This window comes from Hippopotamus amphibius, chromosome 16 (genome assembly GCF_030028045.1).
Source record: "Hippopotamus amphibius kiboko isolate mHipAmp2 chromosome 16, mHipAmp2.hap2, whole genome shotgun sequence".
NCBI lineage: Eukaryota > Metazoa > Chordata > Mammalia > Artiodactyla > Hippopotamidae > Hippopotamus > Hippopotamus amphibius.
The window spans coordinates 27,637,593-27,651,661 of NC_080201.1; the positions used below are offsets into that span (position 1 = coordinate 27,637,593).

At 45.7% G+C, this 14,069-nt stretch overlaps 1 protein-coding gene across 1 annotated transcript; it reads left to right on the top strand.

Moving 5' to 3' along the window:
• The first annotated feature begins 356 nt into the window (after positions 1 to 356).
• On the top strand, positions 357 to 7,169 carry LOC130838902 (ADP-ribosylation factor-like protein 13A). Its single transcript, XM_057712622.1, has 7 exons — positions 357 to 415; positions 791 to 861; positions 4,319 to 4,568; positions 5,451 to 5,556; positions 6,078 to 6,265; positions 6,880 to 6,970; positions 7,065 to 7,169. Exons 1-7 carry the CDS (start codon positions 357 to 359, stop codon positions 7,167 to 7,169), a joined length of 870 nt encoding a protein of 289 aa, XP_057568605.1.
• The last annotated feature ends 6,900 nt before the right edge of the window (positions 7,170 to 14,069 follow it).

Below are 14,069 nucleotides of genomic sequence, written 5' to 3' on the forward strand. Positions count from 1 at the left end.
TCTTGAAACCTAAGCTGGTTCTTCTCTAAGACAGCTCTCCACCCCACCCTCACCTCCAAGGTTGCATGAAGATATTCAAAACAGGAATGAACTATGGCTGAAGGGGTGCCATTATGCCTGTGTGGGTTGCTTTAATAAGAAATCACCCCATTTTGCCACTAGAGTTGATGATAACCAGTCCCTCCCTCTATGACAAGGACAAGGTTGGGTAGAATGAAATAATGGACTTCTGACAGTCCCAGGCTTTCTGTTTCTCAGTACCTGTGTACTTAGAAGCTGATTTAAGTTCAGAGCTAATAACGGGGCTGATTTCTTGTTTCCTTGTTTCCCTTAATATTAAAGAACTAAGCTGAATCATGCTCCGGCTACTGACCGGCTGCTGTTCTCGTCTAAAGGCAACTGAAGAGCCGCGAAGGTAATACTATAATTATTTCTCTAGACCTGTTCCACCATGTCCTCCAATGTACCTGCCCATGGTCCCTCAAAGGACAAATCTTTATGATATATATCATTAGGGGAGGTGACTAAGTAGTATCTACAAGATGAGGGGAAGGGTTGGGGAGAGGATGACCAATTCTACAAGGCAAGTGAACCAGGGAAGAAAAGCATCCTTGGAGGCTTTAGAGAGGGGTTCCCACACCACCTTCTACCACCCGGCTGTCCCTTTTATGACTGCATTGGGACCACTGCAGGCAGAGCCCCAAACACCAAGGAAGAGTATAATCTTTCTTTAGCCTAAGAACTAACAGTGCTTTTAAAGCTTTGGCTCATTTTCCTTTTCCATTTCTAGGTATGCAACCGTCGCCATAGTGGGACTGGACAGCTCAGGCAAGACTCTTCTTGCGGAGGCATTCCAGAGATGTAAGGAACTGAGAGCATTAGATACTGGTTGAGGTCTCCCATGGGTCCCGGTGACCAATGAAATAATCATTCCTTCCTAGCCTCATTTCATGACCCTCAAGTTTCCTCTTTTGAAGGGAAACACTTCCCAACACAGAGACACACAGACACAGATACAGACACACACACTCCTCTCCTCGGGTATTATCAGCCTGTTTATGTCATGTCTGTCATCTGCTCCCTTTACAAGATATCCTAATTGAAGTTCTTCTCACAGTGTCAGGATGAATGAACTCAGACTATGCAAAGCACTGCAGTTGATTAGGAAGGCTGGCATGTTTGAAAGTGTCTGGTTCAGAGCTCCATTAAAGTGGAATTTGGTCTAGATAAGAGAGACAAGTGTGGGATGATGAAGTTCATTCAATAACTCTTTGTGACAGCTCATATAGAGGGTTGGAGCTTAAGAAACGGTGTCAGTTCAGAGACATGCTAGTTTAATACCAAGTCTCCAGATTGCTACCGTGACATTTCAGGAAGCCATTACACAGAATTGCAGGGAGCTACTTTTCCAGCTGCGAAGCCCCAGCTAACGAAGCCAATCAGTCAAAGAGCCCGGCACAGTGGCTGGCAGAGGATGCCCTCCACTGATTTTTATTAAATAAAACATGGATTATGATGAGGTGGTTGTTTATATAACCTGGCAGCAATCTACAAAGTAGAGGAAAGGGCCAACGTGACTCCTGTCTCTGGCCGCCCTGAAGCCAGCATCAATGTCTTTGAAATACAGCAAACAGCCTGCTGGCTGATCTTGCCGTCTGTGGTTGTCTCCCCAGTATTCAGTCCACACAGCTGCCCGAAGGACTTAATGCAAACATCGGATCGTGGCCCTTTCCTGCTTGAAACCACTCAGTGCCTCCCAGTTGCTGTCCAAATAAAAGTTAAATTGCTTATCCACACACTATGAAGGCCCTCCATGATGTGGTCCCTGATTTCTCCTCCAGCTTCGTTTTCCATGCTCTCCACATAGGCCCCCTGATGCAGCCAAAACAAATGACTTGCCATTCATCTGCACCACGCCGTTCTAGTTCCCATGCCCACGCTTTCTGTATATGCTCTCCTGCTCCCTAGCATTTCATCCCCTCCATCATCTACCTGCTTCACAAAATGCCTGAAGACACAGCCTAAGCTTGACCTCAGGAAAGTCATCCCTAATGCCCAGTGCCTCCTTCCTCAGCTCCCACTCTATTCTGTGCCTCCCTTGATCATGCACTTATCACAACATCATTGCACAACTGCAAGTCCATCCCCTATACTGTGAGCCCTTGAGGAAAAAGGATGGATCCTTTCAGCTCTGTATCTTCAATCTCTGTACTTTTAGTACCTTCAGGTAGGTACTCATTCATTTATGGAATGAATAGTCTCCCCCATTCGATCCTTCTCCTCAGGCTACATGTTGCCTCTTTCCAACTTTTCCCTCTCTCCCCCTCCCCCCACCCTTGGAGTGGCAGCCCCAAGCATATTTTAGCCAGTGGTTCAGCCTGGTATCTCACCTTATCGGCAGCAAACTTGACTCTGCCTCTCCTAATTCTCTGAGTGGCAGAAATGGTAAAAAGGTAAGCAGCAGCAAGAAAATCAAAGAGCCAGGATGAATCACAAGATTACTGATAAAAGTGGGGATAATTTTTAGAACCCAACTCAGCTCCACCCCTAGATTCCCATCCAGTCTGGGTGGGGCCTGGGAATCTATACTTGAAGAACTCCCCAGGCCTTTCTAATGGCTAGGAAGCTTTGGGAAGCACTCATCTGTAATTAGCCCTACGGTATTTTGCCTATGAGAATCGTGTCTGCTTTCCATGCTAATTCCTAGAGGACAGAGCCTGGAGTCTATTTAATTTGTTACTGTATAACTTGCCTTGTGTTTGGTGAGTAACTTGGGGCTGATTCATAAACCAATAGGTTTATGGCTGTGACGTCACAGAGACGTTTTTAATGGCTAAGAAGCAAAGTGCCACTGATGTCACATTCTGAAGACTATCTCAGACCACCCCTGCCCATGCAGGACTGCCAGAGTCAATCTAGTAGGTTCCTCTGTACCCAAAATGCAATCGCTTGCCCCTCCCCCCCAACGCCTGCAAATGGTTGTGACAGGTAACAGCCTAGGGAGGAAGTTCCAATCTACAAGTAGTAACTTGTGTGCACATTTGAAGACACCAGCTATAAAACATTTGGGGACATAGGCCATTAGTATCAACATCATTCACTATAACTGTTTTGTCTGCCATGGTCATTCGGGGCAAGGAACCCAAGCATGAGCACAGGTAAGTGCTGTCAGTTCAAAGAACTGGAATGTGTCTACAGACTGTCATGCTGAACCACAGTTCTCTGGGGGCTACGTGAAGGGTGGAATGCCCTGTGGGATCGTATGGTCTGGTCATAGCCTTGAAAGGGCGAACGTATCTGAGTTTGGCATGGCTGCTCAGAGGAGACATAAGAGGATTTCATACTCTCATCCACAGTAACCGGTATGATCAACATTTACTGAATACCTACTGTGTCTAAGGAGATGCAGAGCCCCTCCCTCACAGAGTTTACATCTTAGCTGGGGAGACAGGACATGCACAGAATGAGGGGAAGGACCAGTTTAACAGATCATGTGCTCAACAAGAGAAAAGGGAGAGCTGGGCCAGTCAGAGAGGCTTCCTAAAGAAAGTGGTGTCTGAGCTGGGCCTTGAAGAAAGGATGTTCATTCATTCCTCAGATTCATTCAACACATATTTATTGAGCACCTGTGTACCAGCTTCTGTGCTCAGCATTGTGAATATAACAGTAAATAAAACTGAAGGGGTTCCTATCCTGTCGCAGTTTCTAACCCAGATAAATAAATCATAGAATCTATAACACTGTAATATGTGCTGTGATAGTGGTAAGCGCAGGAGAAAGGCACCTTATCTGTCCTGGGGGATGGTGGTGTGAGAGAAAACTTTCTAGAAGAAACAAGATCTAAATTGATATTAGAAAAACAAAATAGGTGTTAATCAAGCAGAGGGTAGTGGAAGAGTGTTCTAACCAGCAGGAATAGCATCTTATGAAGGCTCAAGGCAAGAGAGAGCAAGACCTTCATGCGGAGTTGGGGGTGGAGAGGCAAACGAGTCAAGAAGCATAGGAAGAGATTGGGTACGAGGGACCCTGGACACCAGTCAGGGAAGCGATGGATCTGACAGGTTAGGAAGGAAAGGAGTCTGTATTCTATCTTCGGTGCAGTGGGTACTCACAGAAGGTTACTGAGCCAGGAGAGGGTGGCATGAACAAAGTGCCAGTTTAGGAGGATGGATCGGTGAGTGTGAGCAGGATGGCAGGATACCTCCGTAGGATTCCTCAGGGCAGGCTCTAGTCAAGGTTCAGATCATCGTTTAACAAATTCTTTCATCTAACTAGAGTCCCCTGTTTTCTTCTCGCTTCTTTCTTCCCCTATGCATAGTCCTCCCCAGTAGGACAGACAGTTCTGTGAAACCTGAAATGACCACACTCCTGCTGGATAATTATGACGTTTCCATCTACGACCTGAATGGAGACAGGAAGAGCCAAGGAATCTGGCCCAACTACTATGCTCGGGCACATGGGCTGGTTTTTGTTCTGGATTCCAGTAACTTAAGGCGCATTCAGGAAGCGAGGGTCATCTTAACCCGCCTGCTGTCTGATAGAAGAGTTTCCGGGAAACCCATTCTACTGTAAGAGTCTGCTTTTGTGTCCAATTTCCCCTTCCCATCTTATGCCTTTAGAAGAGAAGTAGACAGAGAAAGGGCTAGGTGGTCCCTTTGTCACATCCAGTTAGAGCTCCTCTCCTCTTTGAGTGGCGCAAAGGGGCCCCCCTCTCCTCTGGGGCCTGTTTTTAAGAGCTACTTTCTACCAGGCACTGCCATGGGGGAACCTGTTATCTAACTGTGCAAAGGTAATTTTGAAGGCAAGCATTAAAGGGAAATGGAGAGTAATATCTGGATCTTCCAACACTGCCCCCCCCCCCCCAACCCATCCCTCAACTCTTCCTGAAGACTGCCTTCCTACATTTGCTTCTTTATTCTGGCTTCAGTCTCTGACCCTGAGACGAGGGTAGAAAACCCCTATTTTGTATATTCAGTGCCATTGGCCTCCTCCCTTGACAGTGATGTAACTCTTATTCCAGGGTAATAATTCAGGTGGCCTGTCAAGTCTCACCTCTCTCCCACTCCCTTTTAGCCTTTTTTGTTGCTGGTTAGCACCCCCATCTCAAACATGAACAGAGTTCGGGGGAGGATGTAAAAGCTCCAAATCTGTTCCTATCCCAGTTGGCAATTCTAATTAAAGTTTGAGTGTGTCGTGTGGAAGTGAGACGGGAGACCTGGGGATTATCTCAGGTTCAAATTACTTGTGCTATTCTCTCCTTCATTGAGAGCTGGCTAGAAAAATGTCTGGCTCACCTCACTGCGGATGGCTTAAAAGCTGGTCCCTGCATATATAGCAGCTGTACCAGAATTGGTTGCCCCCCTCTTTCCCTTCTTTTCTTGCCCTTGGCCTCTATCTTAGTTTCACTCTTCCCCTCTCCTTCCCTCCCTCTCTCCAATGCCTGGCTTTAGCCTGGCCAACAAGCAAGACAAGAAAGACGCCCTGCTACCTTGTGATATTGTTAAATATCTGCTGCTGGAAAAGCTAATGAGCAAGAGCAAGTCCATGTGCCGAGTGGTAAGTGTCCAGCCCTCCCCTCCCTTGTCCTCTCAAACAAGGCTGATGCCTCCCTTGGCCCAGTCCGTGATCAGCCTCCTATGCTGGGTATCAGGCAAGGCCTCTCCCTGCCAGGCAACAGCTACAGTGATGATTTCTGACGCAACAGCGATCATAAACATCACGCTTTTATAACACATTCACATCTGTTTTCTCATTAGGCCTGCAAAATAGCTCTTTAAAGTTGGAAGTTTCAATAGCCTCATTTTATGGTTAAGAAAGCAAAGGCTCAGAGACTCTTGAGTGACCTGTCCGAGGTCACACATTCAAGATGTTACCCTTGATTAAAGGATCTTAGCTTTTGTACCTCTCATTTACCTTCTCAGGAGTGAATGCTGAATGTCTCCTAGGAAGTATTAAGAGCTTTGTCAAGCACAGCAGAACTTATGTGTAGCTGAGCTCTTTGGCTAGGGGTGACTGGGACTGTGAACCCCAGGGGTCCCAGCCTCCTGAGCTGAAGCCTACTCTTCTTTTTGTCACAGGAACCCTGTTCAGCCATCAAAAACCTCCAAAGAGGGAACCAACAGCCTATAATTGAAGGCCTGCGCTGGCTGTTATCTGCCATTGGGGATACATATGAAGAGCTGTGTACTCCCCAAGAGCCACCCCCATCGAGAATCCCAGCCTCTAAGGGCACCAGAGGCTTTGGGGAAAGATGCTCATCAGACAGGTACTGAGCTGCCTCTCTTAGGTGAACTGATAAGAACATGCAAAAGTCAATCTTCAAAAATAAGCAAGGAGTTCTGGGAGGGGATGGATTCTGTGCAGTGCTGAGTAAGTCTCTCAAGATGAGTTGGCCCAAATGGGGCAAGGGCAGTGACCACAAACATCCCAACATTGTTAGGTACACCCTTCCCTCGGCACAATTGGAGTGGTCACGTCAGTGGGATGAGTTAAGCCATCAGTATCAGAGCATCTCCAAAACAGGGCTTCAACTTCCTGGTTTGTCACATAGAGGAGAAAAGGAGAAAAAGCCCCTTAAGAAGCTTATTGGCAATATTCTATGGATGAATGTCCTGGAGGTACCCCACATTCTCTGCTTCCTGTTCCCCGATGATCCCAATGATAAGGAAAGATGGGAGGGAACAGGAATATGGAAAAGAAGAAGAAAAAGAACAACAGGAGGTGATCAAGATTTTGAGGAATGAAGGCATTAAATGTTCTGTTGTTCTGTTGTCCCTTTAATTTTCCAAAGACATATGGCAGGGATGGAGTGATAGCTGGATTTGATAAAGGAGCTTGCATCTGTTTTCACTATGGCTTTGTCCTTTCTATCTTCCCCAGCGTTGCTACCAGGATGCAAATGTCCAAAGAAAAAGGACAGCATCTAGAACAACAGTCAATGGCACCTAGGCCTCTAAAGTCAATCCTATACGTAAGTGGCTGATTAAATGTTATTGCCCCAGGGACTCATCCGTGAGCTCTCCGGCACCAACTGACTTTTTTTCCTTCATCTTCCTGCTCTACAGAAAGGAGATATAAGAACAAGACCTAAAAAGAACTTATCAGTAACATTTGCTTTAGACGAACCCATGGAGAAGGGTGAATGTTCTCGGGGGCAATGGTGCATGTAACACCACTAAGCTTCGCTACAATCAGAAAGATGACTTGCGGCCCCCAGCTCCATATGCCAAGGGCAATCTTTTTGAAGGTAATCCTGGATCAGTGGTTAGCAGAGAAGAAAAGATATAAAGGCCTTCCCTCACAATTTATGAAACAGTATTCCTATTTGAGTCCAAAACTCTTTTCTCTTACTATGGTTGGTGGTCAGGAGAAAGAAAAGTAGATGAAGTGCTTGGGGATCACCATCTGGCAGCCCAGTATGATGCCCCAAGACCTTTGTTTGGATGGCTATCGGGTTATCTTTAAGGTTATGATTTCCAGTGGTGGAAGTACACATTGGTACAACCTTTAGGGAGAGTCGTTTAGTTGTCTGTCTCCCTTCTACTCTCCCCTCCTCTCTCTCAATAGATAGATATCGAGAACTTTAAAATTGTGCAAACCCTATGAGCCAATCATCTCATGTCTTGAACTGAAGCCAAAGATAATTACACAAGTACCCACAAAGGATGCTCATGGTTGTTCAATCATAGCATTATGTATAACAGCTAAAAGTTGGAAACAAGCTTAAATGCCTAACCATGGTGAATGGCTACATTGTGGTGCACCCACCCAATGGAATACTATGCAGACCTTCAAAGGGCTAATGTTGACTTGTATTTACTGACATGGAAAGTTTTCCACAACCTGATGTTCTGTTAGGGAAAACAGCAAGTGAGAGTACAACATGTAGAGCGTGATGTATATACACATCACGTACGGAATATCTGGAGGGGAATCACCAAACACAAGCAGTGGTTTTCTCTGGGGGTAAGATTCTAGGTGATTTTGAGAAGAGCCGAGGTACCTTTCCTTGGACATTTGTGTTATTGGAAAGTTTTTTAATAATCATATATGATTTCTCCCAGTATACTAATGGCACTAAAAAAAAGCTGTGAGGACTTAAAGGACCATTGTTGCTAATGGCTACTCCATCTCAGTATTCCTTAGCCCCAGTCTCCACAATAGTAAACTGTCAATATTATAATGTTACTTCTGCTCTCCAAAGGATCTGGTCCTTCAGGCTACCCCAGAGCCTTGGGTTGTTATCCCTACACAGAGGGCTCTAGACAGGAACACTGAGGAGGAGAGAGGTACTGCTCTGGGAATGGAGAGTTGAGTGGAAGGAATCTGGAAGAAGAGTGGAGGAAGTGTCTTTCTAGATGTCAGAATCTACCCCTACATCTCTGTCCAAAATTGAAATCCATTTTTCATTTCTATAAGCTCAGAACCAAGGGCAAAGAAGAGAATGGACACCTGGGACACAGAGGAGATGTGACTGGAAGATCCCAGGGAAGAAGCCTTTGGATCCTACAGTTAGTATTCCTTAAGTGGAGGGGAGCGAACAAAAGGGAGAGAAAGTATGAGGCCAGGGCAGAGGGTGGGCACCTAGTGGGGGGAGGGGAATCTACACCCCTTGGAAAGTAGCTAACACCCTCCTGACCTGGAAGGAGAGGAAGCCTGGTGCTTAGCTTCACTTGCAGTGACTGCCTATTTTCTTTCTCTTTTTAGACTTTTAACAGAGCGCTAAAGAGAAAAAAGGAGGGAAGTCCAAAGAAACATCGCATATCCCTCCTTTAGCAAATGGTTGCATCTACAGAACCATTACAGTTATTCAGTTTTTTAATTTCTGTTTGTGAATACCTCTACAGTCCACCTACAACGCCACCTACTCTAACATAATACCCCTGAGAACTCCCATTGTGCCTGTACATCGACATTCGAGCCATCAAATGAATCTTACCCCCACCAACAGGCTCAAGAACAGTCACGGGGCATCCGTTTGAGAATGAAGACGACCTTAGCAAAGAAGATCAGAGCCCCGACTCTTTGTACCCAGATGCTCCTGATGAAGTTCGTTAGCAACATGTTGTGGGTGACCAATGGCAACGGAGCCTTAGAAGTACAGGGTCAGTTTAGAATTACATTCCCCGCCCCCCCCCCCCAAACCATGTTCTTGGGTGGAAGAGGATTGGCAAAAATAAATAGAATTGTTCTGCTGAGAATTACGCTTTGCTGAATCATTTTCAGTCAGGCCTCCGAAAATAACTCCGTTTTAAATTCCCAGCCACTGTCTGAGAAGCCTGGCAACAATTCTTTTGCTGTCCCTTCAGGAGTAGCCATTGCTGTCTCTCCTAACACTTAGGTTAGGAATGCAAAAAACTGTATGAGCTTCAACACATTCAACTCTCCATTCCAAGGAGGGCCGTGGTAGTGGTGGTGATCATGAGTCACGATTCCTGTAGCTGTTACTTTCAGTACCACAGCCCCCATTTACCGAGTGCCTTCTGGATGTCAGGCACAGCACTAAGCTCTTCACATTCATTATCGTATTCTTAAAAACCCTTGGGAGTAGGCTGTAGACCTGCCAGCATTTTACAGAGACGTTAAATAACGTATCCAAGGCCCCACAGCCTGTAAGATGCAGAGCAAGGAACCAAATCCACATCTGACTCCAGAGCAACTTTAGGCCAGAAAGATCTGCTTATGCTTTTTTCAAACTCTAACCAGAAGGAGAAAGCTATACCGAGGAAAAATGCTGCAGCTTCACCATGCCCATGTCAGGAGAACGACGCTGACAGCAATAAGCACATCCATGGTCGCGGCAGACACGGGTGAGTGAGCACTTCCATTCTGCCAGACTCGGCTAAGTGGTTTACAAACATTACTGCCTTTCATGTTCACAAGTCTATGAGGTCGGTTCTATGACGAGCATCTTACAGAGGCAGAAACGGATGTTTGGAGAGGTCAAATCATTTGTCCCAGGGCACCCATAAGGAAATGGTAGAACTGGGTTTCAAACAAAGTTCCAACTCCATAACTCATGCTCTTAACTCCTACCCTATATGGTCTCACCAGGCAATATAAACCAACTAGCCCATAATTGTTTCTGAGAGATAGAAACCTGGCACATAAGGATCAGTCTCACAACCCCATCTGGAGGGCCTGACACGGTCAAAGGCTGCAGAATTTGCTATTATGCATTGCATATGGCCTTATGTCCAAGGGGACCACCTCCAGGCATTTTGTGGGTCTTTGACAGGATTCCGACTAAGGCTCAGCTTATTACTCATGGAGCTGGAAGGAACCTTACAGAACCTCTCGTCCAACCCCAGTTGTTATACAGATTAGGCATTTGATACAGAGAGGTTAAGTGACTTGCCCAAGACTGTACAGCTGACCACTGACAGACATGCTCCTAAAATCCACATCTCCTGCATGCCCAAGCTAGTATGCTGTCTTCCTTCCCTTCCCTGGGTCTTCTCTGGCCACTCTTGACCCACCTACTTTCCTCCAATTTTCCCAATAAATATCACTGGAGAATTCTGCTGACAATCATTCTCACCCAGGGACGCAGCAAATATCTTTACTGAAGAAGAGTTGTATCAGGCAGGAGACTATAATTCAAAAAACCAAGGTTCTTCGGAAAATTGGACCACCCGTATTTCTCTTTATGGCATGTATGTCTATGAGGCAGGCACACTTCCTCAGCCAAGAGGGAAGGGAAAGTATGGCTAAAAGGGGTTGGGAGTGCTATCCTATGGGCAAGGTGGAGAATTTAGGTTGAAACAACCTCTGACAAAACTGAATTTCAGTGTATTGGTATACTTCCCTTTGTACAATATATGTGTTCCTGGGTGTGAACCAAATTTTCCTACATAAAATCTCTCAGTCAAAAATATTTAAAGAATAGCCTCCAAATACAGCCAGCATACTCATTTTTTTTCTTTTTTACTTATTTATTTTTGAGGGAATAATATTGTTGCTGCAGGCTGTTACCATACTTTCCAAACCCTTTATCAAGCTGCGTGACCAGGCAATTTCCCCCAGTGAAGACAGGAATAAGAGTATGTACCTCACGGGCTCGTCGTGAAGATCAAAGGGGACAATCTAGAGCAAAATGCTTAGCAGAGTGCCTGGCACATAATAAGTAGCTCATGAAATGTTAGCTACTATTATTATGATTAGGGGAGGGCCTTAGATCCTTCGATAGCTATACCTCTTCTCTGGGAGAAGTATCCTCTTTTCTGCAGAGAACAACCCAAAGAGAGATGTCTTAGTGCAACGAGTATAGAGAATCTAGGGTAACTATAACCACTGCCAACCACTGCCTCCCATATCCTTGTCTTTGAGAATCCTGAACCTGCCAAAAACATCTTACAAATCTGTCTCAGCGTGGCACCCCAGGGACCAAGATGAATGAGAGTTTCTTGAGCCTTGAGGGCAAATTTTCTTTCAGGCAAGTGGTTGCCTTGGCATTCTCTCCTTTCATTGTCAAGGTCTTGGCCTCCCTCCTCCAGGACTTGTAAAGTCTCGTTTCTGTCAGATGCACTTCGCAAATATGACCCTGGCCCATCATTCAACAAGCTCCGGGTACTTGTCCATTTTGTCTTGCAAGACAGACCTGGGCTTTCAGACTAGAGAATTCCATATGTATAGGTAGAGGGGTCCCTCTGCTCTGAGTGGTTCTTACTCCTGAAATCGTGTCACCACTCTTCATATACTGTTTCTACCCACCCTGTAGTGTCTAATCAGTAGGCTTAGTATCCAGTATGACCTGCAGAACACGGGTCAGAGAGTCAGTGCACCACAAGGGTTAAGGAAGAACTGTGGTGATTTAGGGCTGGAGATGGAAACCAAGAATAGCTAATCTAGTCACGAATCCCCTGAAGGTTTGAGTGTTTGGTGTATGGGCCATCCCAGTTGTGTTTCACATATCACTCTTCCCTCCCAGAATCCTATTAAATATCCCTCATTTTCAAGGCCGTTGCAACTGGCAAGACTTAACCAAATACACTGAACACAACACCACTCAGGAGAATTTTGCCAACTAACATTCTTAACTATAAAACACCATTGGCTATGGGTGAGTAGGGGGCAAGCCTGGACTCACTGCTTTGTCATTCACCCCTGTAAACCCTTTATTGGATGGCCCAGACTTGGATTTCTGACAGGAAGGGGTGTAGAGAACAGAAGCTCTATCGCCCAGCTTTCCAGGACTTGAAACCATCCCCCCATCCCACTCCATGTTCACAGGTGCACCTAAAAACTGCAGCCATGGCACCCCTGACCTGTGCCTTATTCCTTTCGCTAGAATCATCCATCCTCCCACTCCCCCTTGCCTTTTCTCTCATAGTAAGCTCTGTGGGAAACACAGGTGGAGTTGTTACCCAGGTAAGAGAGAGAGCAGCAGGAACATCCTGCTGTTGGCAGGGAGATAGTATCAGCTGTGGGTCGTAGGACGGGTACTTCCGCTCTGGTGCCCCTGAAGTGCCTGGCTCGGGACCAGAGAGCCCGGGGGGCTCTGCTGTCGGGTGGTGGGCAGAGGGATGTTAACAAAGCGCTCAAACTGTGCTGTGTGATGATGACTCAGGAATCCCACGCACTCCCACACTCCTGCGAGTCGCCACTTCCAGGAATGAAAATAGACCTCTGGTGCTAAGAGACAGCAGGCCTTTTATGTCTGCTCAGAAAAACAAGTCCAGCCCTAAGAACTATCCTGCTATTCGATACAATGGAATGGTAGACAGCCATGAAAGATGCCAATGACGCACCCTGTGCAGGTGGGAACCAGAATGTGAAATAATGGTACATGAAAACAGCAAAATAGGAACTAGGTACACATGCTGATCAAAACTATGGAAAACACATCGAAGAGTTCATCCCTAACGAAGCAAAGAGACTGAAGAGCACCACAGTCCTTTGAGTTTCCACCCTACCCCCGCCCCCCGCCACAACACCTTTGATTATAATACACTTTTTAAAATGGTCATGCTGCTCATCCTAGGTTACTGAGGCACCTGCCTTTTAAGTGACACAGGAGTTAACTCTGCAGATCATTTGATTCAGGGAATCAAGAATTGAATGCTAAGGGGGCTGGTGCTTTAAAATGACTGCATCCTTCCTCTTCCCATGCCCCTTCTCAAGATCAGGGTACATGACCGTTTCAGGTTTAGCACTCCCATGAGAAATTCCTTCAGAACATCTAGCCCACCAAACTCCAAGATGGGAGTTTAAGGAAACATGGATTTGGACCTCTCTTAAGTAGGGCTGCTGTGTTTTGAACGAAGCTAGCGTCTACGGAGAGAAAGGAACTATTTTTTGATAGGCTGCCAGAAATTCCTTATTGAAAAAGAAATGCTAAATGCTCTCCCCCAGCCCCACCCCGTCACCTTGTGACTGGTAGTGCTTACCGTTAGCCAAACGTCTAGCACATATCTGGGTGTCTGGATGAGCACTATTCTCTTTCTGGGGCCCTGGCCTCAACACCTGCCCAGACTGGGTTTTTCTAGAATGAGCTTCCAATCAGTATTAGTTTTTAAAAGACTATGTGTAGGGTTTAAAAAAAAAAAAAACTCTATTTTGAAATAATTTTAGATTTATGGAAGAGTTGTAAATATAGTCAAAGAGTTCCCATATACCCTTCACCCAGCTTCCCCTAACGTTAACACCTCATAGAACTCCAGTACATTGATCAAAACTATGACATGAACATGAGCACAATTCTATTTACTAAGGCTTTATTCAGATTTCACCAGTTTTTCCACTAATGTCCTTCTTCTGTGCAGGATCCAACCCAGGATCCCATGCAGCGATTATAGTATATTTAGTTAAAAAAAACAAACAAAAAAAACAAAACACAACACCTCTAGAAACAAGTTTCCTTTTAGGAGGTGGAACAGGTAAGCTAGTAGGTGTCTGGGCAATTTGTGATCCTGAGCTATTCTACCCAGAAGGGAACTCTATCACTTCTGTACCAAAGCCCTTCATTCATAACACCTCATCATGGTTATTTTCAGAAAATATGTCTTACATCAGCACGTCTCACAGCAGTCCACAGGGATTTGACAAGTGGGTTATTTTAGCAACCACTA

Coding starts and splice junctions, on each gene's coding strand:
- LOC130838902 (XM_057712622.1), top strand. CDS start 357: ATGCTCCGGCTACTGACCGGCTGCTGTTCTCGTCTAAAGGCAACTGAA. Junction 6,266..6,879: donor GAAAGATGCTCATCAGACAG/GTACTGAGCTGC, acceptor TATCTTCCCCAG/CGTTGCTACCAGGATGCAAA. Junction 6,971..7,064: donor CTCTAAAGTCAATCCTATAC/GTAAGTGGCTGA, acceptor CCTGCTCTACAG/AAAGGAGATATAAGAACAAG.